At 33.8% G+C, this 16,724-nt stretch overlaps 1 protein-coding gene across 3 annotated transcripts in view; it reads left to right on the top strand.

Moving 5' to 3' along the window:
• NOVA1 (NOVA alternative splicing regulator 1) overlaps nt 1-16,724 on the top strand; it is a 143,670-nt gene that overhangs the window by 98,212 nt on the left and 28,734 nt on the right. For all 3 annotated transcript variants that reach the window (XM_041484093.1, XM_041484095.1, XM_041484094.1), the window contains one exon: nt 9,136-9,302. In XM_041484093.1, coding sequence (XP_041340027.1) covers nt 9,136-9,302 — 167 coding nt within the window. The remainder of the gene's footprint in view (nt 1-9,135; nt 9,303-16,724) is intronic.

The raw sequence follows: 16,724 nt of genomic DNA, 5'->3' as shown, positions 1-16,724 counted from the left end.
TGAACTTGTCTTTTGTTGCCTATTGAGGAGAATAGTCAGTGAGGTTCTTAATTCTGTAACGTTTTTCTTGCACAGCACAGCAGGGCCATGGAGGACTATCTGAGCACCAGTGACTTACTCAGATTAATTAGAAATTCCAGCCCATGAGATGACTCATGAAAAGTAGCTGTGGAAAAACTCTTATGTCTTGGAGTCCTTTGAGATGCAGATTCCTTCCTTGAAATCCAATAATAAAAATAATAAACACATTGAAATCTTGTACCATTTGTATAAGCATTAAATTATCACATTATTCTTTTGAATAGTTGAAAATACTCACAAAATGACTGGCTTTTTAAAAAGGCTCCTGTCTGGCTCAATCAGTACTGGCAGATCTTTTGTTCACTTCATCTGATTCTCATTGGTACTGAACTTCCCAGGGCCATTATATCTACCTTGGCTATTTTAAAAGTAATTTTGTACAAGAATGAAAATAGTTCAGCAAATACCTGTGAAGCAGGAATTTTTCAGTGCTTAAGAAAAAAGAATGTGAAGCTATAAAAATAGAGAAAGAACAACTGTCATCCAGTGCAAAAAGTTGTGAAAGAGTCCTATTTAGAAACAGTTCTGCCTACATAACATTTTTTACTCCTTTTTATTGTAGACATATGATATGACAAAACATTTATGAATTTATATAAATCTTCTGGTGGGCAGAAATGAGTGTGACATTGGTTTTTGAGGAAAATATCTCTTTATTAAACTTCAATTTACCTCTTACAACACCAAAATCATTTTACATAATGCTTTATTCCTACATCCAGGTAATGTTTTTGATGTTGCTATATTAATTGTTATTGCTTTAGTAAGAAGAGTAATTCACTATTTATGGTGTATAAATAGGAAAACAGTATTGTGTTATGCATGTATGTAGTGAGCCTTTGAGGAGCCCTCCATGTTACCTAAAGTAATACTTAAAGTTCCTTGTATAATTAAGAGTGAGAACTTATCTTTTTGGGATGATTCCATCTAAAGGTAGAGGGAATGCACTGGACATCCTTGTCTTTCTTAACCGGCTACATTGGCTAAGGGCATAAATTCTAGAAAACCAAATATAAGGGAGATTAATCTCATTCAGAGAAAAATCAGCAGGACATGCTATGGAAGGGTTACAGTCTGGTGATCAGGAAGGAGCTGGGAAGACAAAGAAGAATAAGTGTGACATAGCAAATGTTTGAGCAGTAATCAGAAACTCTTCTTACCATATATACTCTGAACTGGAGTCTGCTGGTGGGGAGCTATGGATTTAATTACAAATACAGCACATAAAATCTACTATGAGCAGAACATGGAATTAGACTAGCACTTATATATGAAAAAAGAAGTAGGTAGATACAAAAAGAATGTGGTTTGTGTTTATATGGGCCCGTTCTGGATGTATGCTGTAATGACTGCAACACAAGGGGAGCTCATCCTGGTTTTGAAAGAACACTGAGTCTGAAAACAAAAGGTGTGTGTATCCTTGTCTCTCTCCTCAAATTTCTGGATTACTATGCAGAATACTTCTAATGATATAGCATGTTTCTTTACAGTTTATTCGTACCTGTAATTACTCTTGCTTCTAATGTTTGCCTTGAACACTATAGATAAAGGTGATTTCTTGCAAGATCATGACTTAATTTAAAAAGCATTCATTAGTAATAAGCATACGCTTGAAAAATCATGTTCCCCTGATCACTGTCAGTGTTTACCTGCAATATATGGGCAAAAATATACATGCAGTGTATTTTAATAGAATTTCTAGTCTAAACTTTAGTATGGCTCATTTACATGAAGTTTGGTATTTGCTTCCTCCAAACAAATAAATGTCCATGATTGTATTATGTGATCTGATTTCTTGAGCAGCTCAGCTTCTCCAGGAGGATTTTCCAAAGCTTTTCATAGGCTTTTAAACTATGGAACTTGAGAAAACTTAAGGAGAAAACCTCCTTGGTGATTTCAGCTGTTACCACTCTAAATTAAAAAATGTATCAGTTCCTACAATTTCTCAGAGTGCATATTTTACTGTTTAAATGAGTGGGTTTTTCCCGTTGGTTGGTAATTGTCATGTAGGAGGCATTATGAACAAAGGTTCATATTGCTATAACATAGTATAAAAGCAGTAATTGTAAAGTGAACATTACTTTGCAGGAAAAAATAGTCTCACACTCTTTTGTTAATAAAAAAATTCATTCCAGATATGTTGAAAAACATATGCTATTTCTTTTCTTTCTGTTCTGTGGATCCCTTCTAAAAATAATGTCCGTTATTTTCTTTTCTCCAGCAGATATGGTCTTCTGGTAGTATTGTGCGTGCTTGGTTTTAATGAGCTTGAAAGTTTTACTTGTCATTGACTTACACATTTTCACCAAATTTCACTACTGGATTTTTAATAAATGTTTACTTATTTACATGGTTACTGATAAATAGTAGAAAATAGTAACTCTGTGCAATATTCCAGGCACTGATAATCTGAAAAACACATGATGAATAATGAAATTCTTGTATTCCATTATTAGAAAGTATCATAATGATGAGCCCATTTCCGTTGGAAAAAAAATCAGAAGTATGTTGAAGTCCATCAACTATATTACCACTGTTAAGAAAAATCAAAGCAGATTTCTTTTCATTAGCAGAGAGTACTATGCAATTTGGGGCTCATCAAAACTCATGTGATTTTTTTTTTTTTTAGGGAGAACATGTAAATAGCAATGATTAAATTGATTTATTTTGTATTTTGTTTAAATTCTATGTTTTATATTCCCATTTATATTGTAAATATTATGATGGACTCAGGTGGATTTTGTTTGATTAAACAGTAGTTCATTTGTTATAGTTAATTTTACAAATAATATATTAAGACAAAAATTCCACAAACAAAATGGATTAAAGTATAGTGCTTCTGTCTATGGTTTGAGGGCTTTCTTATTTCCAGTGCTTTTTTTGTCCAGAAGCATGCTTTCCCAAAGCATAGTTAGAGTATGTTCACGTTCATTGCAGCCATTTGGGCATTAATTTGTACTCATACTTTCTCTGTGAGTGTTTCTTATCCAAGTAACACTTCTACATAAACCATAGCAAAAAACCCAAAACTCTGGCCTTTCCCTTTGGTTTTGGAGACATTTACCACCATTTGCAGTGGAAGTCTTTATTTTTAATTAATAACTCTTAAAGAGAAGTAGTTGCGCTCCTATAGTTGCACTATACATGACAGTCTAGTAATAGTAGTAATTCTTCATCTGTCTTTATGTAACTAAGTTTCTGGGAGATCGTCATCACAGCTGTAGCTGATACAGAACAAAACAGTTTATATTCAAGAGATTGTTTCTTTGTAAGATGACTTATCATCTTTTCTAAACCTTTAATAATGATGAGCTTTGAGGTTTTTTTTCATTTTCGTGCTTTCTCTCTCACATGGGAATAATCTGTTTCTTGAGTCATAACTACATTAAACCTGGATTCATATAATCCAGTCTTGTTACCAAATCACAAAAGATTGTAGACTTCCTTTCATATAACTCTGAGGAATCATACATTTCATAAGTTTTGCAGAATTTTTAAACTTGATCCATTTCAATATCTGAGTTTTAGTGAAAGCTGTCACCTCTTCAATTACAGTAAAACAAATTGATATATATGTGGGTGTGAATAGGTATGTGCACACATATGTGCAAGGCTGTCCAGATGTCATACCTAAAAGATGTGTTATTAACCTGAGTTCAGCTTCCTGTGAAAACACCCTTATTTGTGTGAGTGTCCTGTGCAAGCAGTTCCAACGTTATCTTGTGTGGATGAAAACAAGAGCAGACCATCAATGCCCTAGAATTTCAACCAGCCCTTGTTTCCCCTTTCAGTTTGGGAAGTCTGGGATCATCAGGCTCTGCTTTGGGAGACACCTTTCTGTCAGTGAGGAATATGGTACAAACTCTGTGTTAAGACCACTTAATTCTCTGTTCAGAAACAAGGTAAAAAGGAGAGAGAAATAGGAGGAACTGAAGGACAAAACTGTCCAGTTGAGATTGCTGTAACACTTCACATATCTGTGGGATGTTCTTATATGTTGCATTTAAGACTGTACACTTTATCATTTATATGACAAAGTTTTTTTTATATGTTATGTTGAAGACCCTGTGAGATACTTTTAATGCATTTGAATTAAAAAAAAAAAATATTTTATGATTTTCGTTTTCTGAGGCTTTATGCAAATGTGCAGTGGAAGTGTTATATCCAATAAAGAGTTTATCAGAATTTCATGTTAAGCAAGTTACTGACAATTTTTAGTTTGCTTGGGAATAGTGTCTAAGCACAGTCCTATTTTACCAAGGGGTTTACAAGATCAGGTTTTGGCTGAATCAGTCTGTGTGGTGTTCTATAGAATCCTACTCTAACAGCCAGCTGATCATGGGTCACAAGAATCCATGTATGGGACATTGGGTTTAGTAGAGTGCTGTACTGGGAGTTGTCAAACAAAAAGCTTAATGTAAATGAGCAGATGAGAGATTGTAGTGCAGCTTTCACTTAGTTAAGGTTTTAACTTTGGCTTCTCTCACAGGTTCTCCCTTTTAGTATCCAAGAAATTGGCATGGTACACTGGAAAAGTACTAGGAGATTTAATTAGTGGATGCATTGGGACTACCCTGGGCTGCTATTGCATTGTGCTTTTTAGGTTTTCAAATTCTCTTTAAGATTGACAAAAAAGCCCAGTGTAAAGTTTATAGAGTCATATAAATGCCAGAAAGGCATTCGGAAAGGTGCCATGCATTCCTCAAAACATTTCAGCTGAGAAATGCTTCTTATTTTCCAAAGACACAGCAGCACATTTACCATTTAGTGAGCATTTCTGTGAGTACAGAAAAACTCCTACACATTGAATCAGAGTCTTTAAGTAAGCATTTTAAATTTTAGTGGCAACCATGTATAGATGTGTGCCACTTAAGTACAGAAATGCAAACATCAAAAGCATCAGGATCATTTATCCTGTTGCATCTCCTGCCATTTATTCTAATGGTTGCTATAAAAGCTGTATCAGCTGTCCAATAAGTAAATAACATTCTCAGAGAAAAATCATGGTCCATTGTTTGGAAGTTGTTGAAGAAATCAGTGTGGTGTCCAAGAATATTTGCCAGAAGTAAAATTATAGATAGTTACTAGAGGTAGGAGGAAAAATGAGTTCTTAAAATAAAGTTATTGCAAGCCTGTTTATGTTTTAGTCCTAATTTATTAGATATCAAAAGAGTCTTTTCTCTAGTTTCCTGTAAATTGTGTGATGCCTGGTGATGATTTCACTTTTCCCTTTCCTATGGAACTGTAGAGAAAAAAGAAATATTCTAAATAATGCCATGTAAAAAAAAGGGCCCAAAAATGCCCTCCTCTAAACTAAACAAAATAAACTAAAAACAAACAAACAAACAAACAAAAAAAAACCCAAACAACAAACAGATAAAGGTTTCCTTTTTTCTCTTATGGTTTTACAAATATTTTTTTTTGGTGAGTGTACAGGCAGGGTATTTTTGTGCAGTTAGATTCTGCCTCTTATTTGATAAGAAAAAGTTAAACCCCACACATGCAACTTGAATTTGCATTCTAATATAAGGGGAAAGAAATGACACTGCACTTGCTGAAGAGTAATTTGAGACCCTTAGGGGAAAAAAAAAACAAAACAAAAGATTGTACAAACAGCAGCAGCATGTCTTTAGATATTTTTTTCCCAAAACATTCAAATTTCTACTATGGACTTTGTTATTATTAAACATAAATAAAAACATTTTTCTGAGTTTATTTAATGTACAGGGATGATGATTGCATCTTCTACATTTAGCCATTATCTGTGTGAAAATTATTCTTCTCTTGTATATGTTTTGTATCTTCATATATTAAAGGCAGTGTACAATACATGAATTTAGTACCTAATTGAGTTGTAAATAATTTTTAAAAAGAAAATAATTTTATCTTATTTATGCTTACACAACATAAATAAGGGCAGTGAGCTTTGGTCGTTTGATTTTCTGTGTCAGCTATTTCAAAAATTTTGTCTGTATTTTAAATACATATTTTGAAAATCATATGACAAAAAGTATATATATATAAATGGCTGAGCTTTTATTCACGGAAATGTGAAAAAAGGATTGAATAAAATCGTTAACTGAAAATTATGAGCAATTTGGCACTTTAATGCATACACTAAAAGTTTCACCAGTGTTAGTGATTCCTAGGATTATTTTTGCTATACAGGTTGGTCATGTAGCTGGCAGTTTTTCTTATGCGTAATTCTTGTAAATTATTGTACTCTAGTATCGGAGTGAGAAGCTGTTACAGTTGTGAAGGAATATGACAGCATTACTTCAAAAACATTTAGACAATTCAAAACTTCCTGGGTTTACAATTTCTCCGCATTTTTAACTTTTAATTCTTTTTGCGCACGTGACTATCAAAGCAAATGTGCAGTTTCAGACTTTAACTTTGTGTGAGGTGTGTTGCACAATTTTATTTTTTCATGGGACAGTGATTTCTGCTACTACATCCCAGTTTATGCATACTGAAATGTAGCATGTTTGGTCTGTGGTATTACATACGGCATATTTTTATTATGCAGCACCTTCCAAAATAACACGGATTGCAAAACACCCTTCAGTCACTTAGGGTCAAGTCTCCCGACATTGCTGTTTAGCACGGAGTGTTTTCCATTGAGGGTTTTGACAGGAGCCCTCCCTGCTGAGCGCTCTCGGGATGCGCTGGGGCGGCTGGCCCGTAACCCGAGCTGTGCCTTGTTTCCGTGTGTTGTCTGCAGAGCCGGAGAACACTTGCATTAGCTGCATTGATCAGCCCACCTCGCAGCTCATCGTTTAGGAGACAATTAATACTACCTTGTAAGGGCTCCCCGGAGCATTTCCTTGGAGCTGGATTGCTTTACACAGAAACCACAGGCGATGTTGGCAAAAGGGGAGGGAGCCAAGTAGGGAAAAGAAAAAAGGCATTAAGAAAGCCTTGTCTAGTTTCACTTGCTGTGGTGACTTTCTCTCATGGCAGTCAAACTCCCTTTTCTGAGAAAGCATTTGCAAAAGAAAATTAGTTGTATTTTGAGGCTGATTTGTTGAAAAGATGCTGTAAGAGGTCACAGAAATATTTTTTAAGTCTTCCTCTTGAGAACTATGCATTTGATTGGGAGACTTCTATAACTTGCAGTTAAGAGTGTAAACATTCTAATTTTATAGTAAGGATTAATAATCTGACATATTTTGAAGTATTGGTTGACATGTTTTAATTCTAATATTAATTATTTTTAAATAACATTTTGATAGACAAAAAAATAATATAAAGTATGTTTCTTATTCTGTCTTTTTTTGCTGTGGTGCTTCTACTAGTGTTGAATTTCAGTATTGCCTGATACTTAAGATAAAAATCAGATTTTAAGTGATTTTATGTGAATACATTATCTTAAGAGCAGGTAAGGCTCTTGGTGTGCTTCTTCATCTTTAGGTTATAAAATATTTAATATTAGAAATCATTCACAGAAGCAGGTGAAGAGCATTAACTAATAAAACCCAGCCGTTTTTTTGGAAATTCCTAAGGTTACCGTACTGTTCTCTTGTTAAAGTCTGTGTTGCACTCTTATAAGGAGCGTATCTTAAGATGATAAAAGCTGATTATATAAACATAAAATTGATAGAAAGGGAATTTTAAGGAGAAGGTTGCTTCCCACTCTTGTACATTAATCTGTGTGATTCCATGCAGGTTCTACAGTGGAAATGAGGCCAACCAACATGTGGTGAATTTCAGAAATTGTTGAAAATTTGTATTTGCCACATCATTACATTGTCATTTTCATTTTAGGTAGAGTGAATGAATTTTATGTGAGAAAAGATTAATTTGTGTCCTTATATCAATAGTATTTACTAGGCGTATGTCAATGAAAAATATTGCTTTATTTATTTTGGTGCTAATTCCATGGCTCAGATTTGTTATTTTGCTCTCCCTCTCCATAGTCTTGAAGTACAATATGGACTGACATAGAATAGAGATATGTATCTGGCTTATCTTTGCAACACAATCAGTATTATGGTACTACTATATTTTTAGTAATACACCAATATCTTGATAGTTCATTTTATGATTGTCTTTTGTTAATAAAACTGTTCTGCTGATATTTGAAGACAACAGTGAGGTGATGAATACAAAAAAAATTGTGTATGATGGAAGTGTAAAGAATATATTTTTGAAAGTACGGATTATGTGAAATTTGAAGGCAGTTTTACTTGAGCATGTAGGTTGTCTTATATTGGTATTCCTGCAGAATGAAATTGGAAACTACAATATTCCTTTTTAAGTTGGTTTTGAGGGGTTTAGGGAGTTTTATTCCAGCTCCTGTCAGATCCTGTTTTTTAAATCAAAACTGATTTTCTGGAACCTATTTAAGTGGTTTGATATGTGGAATACAGAACATGGATTGTTTCAGTGAAGTATCATACTCCTACCCTTAGGATTGGTACTGGGAGGTTTTATATTTGTTTAGTGAAGATGTATGAAACTGTAACCCAATATGTAAAATAGCCCTTTTTGCAATAAAGTCATATAAAATCATCTAAAACCAGTCTTATCATTAAAAAAAACAAAACAAAACAAAAAAAAAACAAAAACAAAAACAAAAAAAAAAAAACAACAAAAAAAAACCACCAAAAAAAAAAAAAAAAAAAAAAAAAACCAAAAAAAAAAAAAAAAAAAAAGAAAAACAAAAAAAAAATCAAGGAAGTATTTTCCCACAGTTCTGCATCCATCTTCAGTCATCCTGTAGATGTTTTTAAATAAGAAATCAATAGATAAGAACTGGTGTTGATTTTTTGTACCAGAAACAGAACAATTTCATTTTGGAAGAAGGTTATGAGTATTCTGACTGATGTTATCCAGGGTGATTTGGACAGTTAGTGATTGTGGGATCTACACCGATAGTTGTTTAAAATACCTTCACATCATCAGCGTGTTATTTTTCATTTGTACTTTCAGGGAGGTATTGCTGATTGGCGTTGCAGCATTGCCTTTGGGTGCCATCTTTGTGCCCTAACTGAAGCAGTTTGTGGGACCTTGAAGAGTCCACACCATTCAGATGACTTTTGGTATTTGCAGGTACTACGGAGCGGGTGTGTCTGATCCAGGGAACAGTCGAAGCACTAAACGCAGTTCATGGCTTCATTGCAGAGAAGATTCGAGAAATGCCTCAGAATGTGGCCAAGACAGAGCCTGTCAGCATCCTACAGCCTCAGACCACTGTTAATCCAGACCGCATCAAACAAGTGAGTTTTTGCTTGGGAATAGAGAGTCACAGCAGCTCCTTAGAAGCCTTAAAGCTTTAGTGCTGGAAGGGGTAAACATAACATGTTCTTTAACAAAATGTTACCTTAGACTTTATTAACTTGCTGATACTCTTTTTCCCTTGTACTTACATGTTCCGTGTTTCTCAGCAGTTCTTTTAGACAGTGTTTTATAAATTCCAATGCCATGCTCTGATGTGTTTTTTTCGTAAACTTTTCTTTACTGTATAAGGTGATAATAGACCTCTAGGTCTTAGTTAAAGATTGCTGAATTTCAATCTTAAATTGTGAACCCTATGTAAATCTTAAGTGTTACTAAAAATCACAGATTACCTGAATGTTCTCTACATTTATGTATATAAATAAAAGAGAAAAGGTAAATTCTTTTTTAGACCCTAAATTAGATAATTTAAATCTTGCCTGTAAGAACTTTAAAGCATAAGGATAATTCACTTGGGAAGTTTTTTACAAATTCATTTTATGTTATTTTTGAGCATTTTTTGCCTATTTTTTACTGGCTTCATTCATAATGATACTGCAAAAACTATTTGCAAGCTATTATTGCCCTTGTTCTTTATTCTTTGATTTTCCATACAAATTTTAATTTTAAAATTTTACTCTGTAAGGAGAATGGGAAATATGCATAATACAGGATTGAAAGTTATTAGTAAAATTTTGTCTTGTCTCTCTATCCTGTAAAGATTTTAGTTTCTCGTCTGTCCTATAGGGGAAAAGATTGTTTTGTTCTTCTATGCTAGTAAGGTTCAATTTCCTATAATTTGGTAACTGTGTGCAATTATTTTACTTTGTATACAGTGACATACACAGAATGCCTATATAAAGATGTTTTTTCAGCAGGATGAGTTTGCAACAGACTGCTTTAGATGGATGAAACTGTGCACAAACAATTTATATGCTTTCTAATATCTACTATTTTTTTTCTGTATGTGATAATTTTGCATACAAATTACTCTAGATAATTTATAAGAAAATACTAAAAAGAAAGCCCCCAATTTTATAAGATTAGTTTCTCAATTATTAGACATTAAAATGATTATGCCTGAAAGATAAAGATCTGAAATTGATCTATATTTTGAATGGATTTTCTGCTGATAAAATATTGGATTTTATGCCAATATTTCTTAATCCAGTGGGAAATGAGTCTTCTCTATTAGAATAAAAAGTGGTTTTCCCCTTTTGAAATGAAATGAAGCTAGTTTTTTAGGTAAGTCAGTAAGATCCTGAGAAACTAGATTAAAGAACTCTTTAGTGAAATGTCTGAATAATTACTCTGTTGTGTCTGAAGATGATATATCTTGTTGTCCACACTGTTTCTTCAGAAAATGTATTTGCAAAGTTGTTGAGGTTGTTTTTCTTTTATTTTGGGGACATGTTTTTTGACTGGTTGGTTAGTTTGGTTTGGTTTGGTTGTTTGTTTAGTTGTTGCTGGTTTTGGTTTTTTTTTTTTTTCCCTTTTTAATTTTTTTTCCTCTTCTTTGAAAGTTTGTTTAGTTTGGGGTCTGTTGGTTTGAAATGTTAAGTTCACTTAAATTCTGGAGGGGTGGATTAGTGAATGCAGTCACTGCTAATGAAGCTAAGACAGACTAAAGTGCAATGTATACTAGCTTTGCATCTTAAAATATAAATATATTACTTGTATACATACAGGAGCATAATATAACATCAAATATTTGGGGACATGCATGTGCATGTGTTAAACAATTTTAACCACAAGGAATTGTTTAAATTCTCTTTTAATGGTGCAATATCTGTTCATGATGAATTAATACACTCTAAATATTGACTCAATCTAAAATTGACTCAAACCTAAAATCTATTATTTTTACCAAGAGATGAAATTGTTAGCTTAGTTATTAGGTAGTATTTTCAGTTAATTAATCTGTCCTTCAGTGTCAGAGTATACTGTACCTTAATGAAAGATATAATACCTTGATTTAAAAATTTAGGAGAATAATATTTTATGAGAGGTTGCCGTGATTTAGAGCTCCAGTGTTCTTATTTTCTTGAGAGCACAAATATGACAATTTTATTTAAATTATTAGTAATAATTTAAATAAAAAACTTAATATCAGTAATTTTGGGTTGGTTTTTTTTAAATAAGCCTTATTATTTGTAATTTCTTCTTTTATGCAAAATTTTACGTGGTTCTTCCTGTCTTAGAATCTTGCCCAAGAACACTGGCACACAAAGTATTACATTGCAGATTGAAGAAAATCTAAAGTTATCTGAAAGAAAAAAAATTTACCTTCATTTAGGAACTCTAAAAATGTTTCAGTCAAAAAGAAGATGTAGTTTTCTCCCCATTAATAAATATACCAGTGGTTGAAGTCTTGCAAAGCCACTCATGTCTGTATGAGCATGCAGCTGTCATTTCTCTGTAGGAATTTCTCTGTCTTTGGCTGCTTTTTCAACACTCACCCTAGGGAAGGGAGCTCAGAAAGAAAATGTCTGGTTATAGATTCAATGAAGAAAGGCAGTATGTAAAGTCTTTGCTGACTACTTGAACTTCAGCACTTTCTGTTTTCTGTAAAGGCACGGACATGAGAGGCTGACTCTGGCCTGGCATCTCTCCTTACTAATAGCAATCACTCTCTGAACGTTCTGTCCCTTTAACTTCATCTTTTTCAGCTGCTGAAGATTTGAAAGCAAATCTATGTGCTTCCTTTTGAGCCTTCTCCAGTTTGTTTTTTTCTCTCTTCTGATCCTTTGGACTTATCAGTAGATACCAGGGAGTTCTCTCTTCCAAGCAGGTCTGATAGATGTTTAATTGACAAATGTTTGTATCTTTTATATCTACACAACATAGACCATCTCTGTGGATGTCAGCCATCTGCTATTTCTATAATATCATTAAACAATAACCAACTGGTTCCTATGCCCTTTTTCTTTCCAGAAACTGCTATGAGCATTTAGCCTCCTTTTCCTCTCTATTAATTAGTGTCATACAAACTCTTTCAAACCATATCATAACTTACAGGAACAAAAACATGTTTTCATAAAGATCATGAGCCTTTGTCTTTGTAATCAGCATCCAAAACTTTAAATTTCACCTCTAAATTAATAGCAACTCTTATGAACAATGGAAAAGGCTGCTTAAATCTGTTTTATCACCTACTTCAGAAATTATTACAACTTTTTTGTAGGCTAGTTACATTTTCCTTCCTGCTTTCAGTTGTAGCAGGTAGCAGATGCTGTAGCAGCCTGTCCAGGAAGCACATGGAAACAGAGATGGCCATTGCTGAACTGTGCATTTTATGGAAGGAAAGAGGACCTATCTTAAAGATAAGAGTGCTTCAGTCAGGAGTTCGCACTGTTTGGCCTTCTGAGATCCCTTCCTACCTGAATGATTCTTTGATTCTATGAAATGTTTAGGTCTTTTAAAATGTAGAAAAGGATTTAGAATTTCCTCCTCATAAATCAAGGAAGAAAACTTTAATGTATAAATCAAACTTTCATGTATAGAACTTCCAATTAAAGTTTTCACTGGAACTAGTTTCACTTCAGCTTTTTCAGTAGATAATTAATGTCTCATGAGTTAAATCTCTGTTTATTAATCATGGCCCCAGTTACTTTATTCAAAATCTACAAAAGTTATTGTTTGAACTCAGATTTGTAATTTCATATTCCTCTATTGAAAGCAACTTCTTTTACTCCAGAAATATTGATCAACAACAAAAGAGAAAGCTTAATCATTTTTAAATAAAAGCTTTTTCTTCTAATGCCTATATAGAACCTGAGTATAAGAATACACAGCTGAAAATATTGGCTTAAATGGAGGAGAGGGTTGTTGGTTTGGATTATGAGTTCTTCAGACTATAAAGGCTGAGTAGACTTCATAGAATCATGGAATGGTTTTAGTTGGAAGGCAAACTAAAGATCATCTAGATCCAACCCCCGTGCCAGGAACACTAGACCAGGTTGCTTTATCCAACCTGGCTTTGAACAGTTCCAAGTATGGATCATCCACAGTTTCTCTGGTCAACCTCTTCTAATGCCTCGCCACCATCACAGTAAGGTTTCCCTCTAATATCTAATCTAGATCTACCTGTTCCAGTTTCAAAACCTCATCCCTCGTCCAGTCCCTACTCTGCCCACTAAAACGTCTGTCCCAGTCTTTCCTATAGGCCCCCTTTAAGTGATGAAAGTCAGCTCTAAGGTCTCCAAGAAGCTTTCCTGTCTCTAGAATAAACAATGCCAATTCTCTCAGCCTGTCTTCAGAGGAGATGTGCTCCAGTCACTGATCATCTTTGTGGACCTATTCTGGATCTTCTCCAGCAGGTCCCTGTCTCTCCTATCCTGAGAGCCCCAGAGGTGGATGCAGCACTGAAGGTGGAGTCTCACTAGAGCAGAGGGACAGAATCACTTCTCATCCTCCTAGACACACTTCTGGTGCAGCCTAGGGTGCAATTTGCTTTTTGGCCTGCAAGTGTACATTGCTGGATTGTATTCAGTTCTTAATCCACCAGTACGCTCAGAGTCTTCCTTCCTTAAGAAACTGTCATTGGTTTCTTAAAAAGCCCATCCCTTATGAGAAACCTTTCTTTTCTTTATCATCCATTGAAGAAAAAAGTCTGTCACTTAGATGAATCTTACTAAACTGTAGAATATGAGAAAATTAAAAGTTTTCATTTAAATAAAAAACTAGTAACTTCATAAATCACAGTGTCATCTTTTCATCTAGTTAAAAACTTATCATAAACTTTTTTCTTTTGTGAACAGAGGTGAAAAACCCCACCAGTTATCATAGTTATAATAAGATTTGCAGGGGTCTTCACAAGATGCAAGAACAAAAAAAAGCTATTTAGTTCGGTATATTGAATCCAGTGGCAAAAGTTTAGTCTTCCATAAAAATATGTGTACTTTATCCTGTCTCTCATGTGCTTAATTCTGCTGGCAGATCACTAGTTCTATTTTCTGTTTTGTTTCAGCAGTGTTGAATATAATCTCAATATTTATGCAAAATTTTGTCTAGGAATGCAGTCAACTTTGTAGCTGTTTATTAACTCTTCTGTGCTTCAAAAGTGGAATGAGAATAGAATATTTTGGTGGGGGATGAACAGCAGCATTCAACTTCACATCAATTTTCAGTAGCATTTTGGTTCTTCAGAAAATTCTTACGTTTTCTCATACCTTCTGATGGCTTTGCAGTTTTGGTGTATCTTTCTGTATCCCAAAGTATCCCAGAATGAAGAGGTAAACCTTCTCTTCTAGAATGAATCTTAAACCCATATCTTATAGGATTTCTCATGGTTGTAACTAGTTACATACTTCAGTTTACTGTTATTTCTATGTAACAGCACCAGATCTCGTAGTAGTTCTGTGTAGCTGTGACAAGTTTTGATAAAGGAGGAGGTCCTCATTCTTTTTTTGTCCCTTTTGCTGTAATAGTAATTCTAAATTGTTCCTTTCATCCAGAGTTGCTCTGGTGATCCAGATGGAACCTGGTGGTTTGCTTCAGGCTTCTTATCCCATCTTGTCTTGGACAAAACATGAGATAATCTTTCTTCACGGTCATATTTAACCATACTTATTTCCTTTCTCAAAGTCAGGTTCCCAAGAGTTCATAAATACAGATGAGTTACCTCTTAGTCTCTCTATATTTCCCTATGCCCTGTCTCTTCTTCCACTCACAAACAAAACCAAATGCAAAGAGACTGAAATACAATCAAAAATTATTTGTTCTTTACAGAAATGAAAAGGTAGGAAGAAAAAATAGATCACTGAAGTCATCAAAGTAGCCTTTTTACAGTCTGAATTGTAAGCAAGTTATTAATCCTTTATCCAAATTATATTTTTTGAAATGTGTCATATATTCATACAGTCATCTCCAAGATAAGAATCTTCTGGCAGAGTTACAGATTAAAGGAGATCACAGCAGATGTGAAGAAGACTCTCTGTTTAGCAAAGCAGGAGTCTGTTAAGAAAGGTTTATCTCTGATATTGTTGAAAGCCTAGTAAGTCAGTCTTGTAGGTTGTTCAGAACAGTGGGGCCATGCAGTTCTCTATTTCATTTTAACTGCGGAAGGTCTTAAGATATTTAATACATTTATTTTCAAAGATAACACCTTTTCCTAAAGTGCATTAAAATATTGACTTAAGCAAATTAGTTTTATCACAGTAATTTCAGTGATTAAAATCACCAATATTAATATGTGCAGGACTGAAATTCAGTATTAGGTTAGTCTTAATAGTTATTTATTGAAGGTAATGTTATTACCAAGATCTCCTTTGTTTGGCAAGCTCTGTAGTGAGAAACTAGAAAATGGTAAGCTGTAAATACAGTCTCACCTTCACATTTAAATGATATTTTTTCTATGCTTTCATGTCTGTAACCCTGTTTCAAATAATATTTCATTTTCTGCCTTTTCTTTCTAGTCCAAAATATATAAATATACTAGTAAGTACTGAGAGTTAAGTTAATTGTCTCAGTACAGTTTTATTATTTATTACCCATGGTGTAAGTATTGAAATTTCTTTAGTATAAATATGTATATAAGGGTATCATATTGATCAAAAGAGTACTCAGACCTTTTGAAACACCATGCAGATGGACTGCATATAATCTATATTGCCATGGTACAGCTATATCTTCACTCTGTTAATCAAAAAATACCAAGAATGGAAGTGTGGTGATTTGACCATATTTCTGCACACCCTTTGGTGTATTGTGCTCCCTGAGAAAAGTCTCAGTATAATCAGTGCTTGAGCACAAAAGAGTAGTTTCAGAAGATGCTACAACTTAAATATGACTAAAATAGAATTTTATTTCTAAAATTAGGCTCCTTTTTAAGTACTTAAAATCTGTTTTCTCAAATACATGTTCTAGAAGGGTAAAGTTGGAACAAACACACTGTAACCTGTAACTCATTAATTGTCTCATAACTAGTAGGAAAGGTAATAGTATTTAAGAAAGCAGAGAAGTTTAATTTCATCATGGCTTAGATTATACTATTCAAGAAACACCTTAAAATAAACTCTGCAAGTTTTGGAAGTGGTGTGTGGTAGAAATTCTAACTTTTTTGTTCTGTATCATTGTCAGTAGCCAACCTGCAATTTCAGGAAATCCTCAATTACTGTATGGAAGTAGCAGACTCAAAAATTGAAACTCGTAATGTAAATTCACCTTACAATTTCTAACCTGTTTATACATCTCATTGTCAGAAAACTAACTACTAAATTTGACTGCTTGCTTAATGCACAAGATTTGCCAATTTAAAAGCAAAACCTCAAAACATTCTATGCTGCATAATAAGTCAGAATATTGAGTTCTATCTAACTTTATGAAGCAATTTTGCTGAAAAGTTTTTGCAAAGCAATTGAGACAGTGTAATACTTATCAGCCAGTGAAAATTCAATACAAACTCCAAATGCCTGTTTCTGGTG

The sequence above is a fragment of the Pyrgilauda ruficollis genome, unplaced genomic scaffold (assembly GCF_017590135.1).
Source record: "Pyrgilauda ruficollis isolate IOZ18807 unplaced genomic scaffold, ASM1759013v1 scaffold63, whole genome shotgun sequence".
Lineage (NCBI taxonomy): Eukaryota > Metazoa > Chordata > Aves > Passeriformes > Passeridae > Pyrgilauda > Pyrgilauda ruficollis.
Note: the sequence above shows the minus strand (reverse complement) of the source record. Positions and strands in the feature narration are given on the sequence as shown.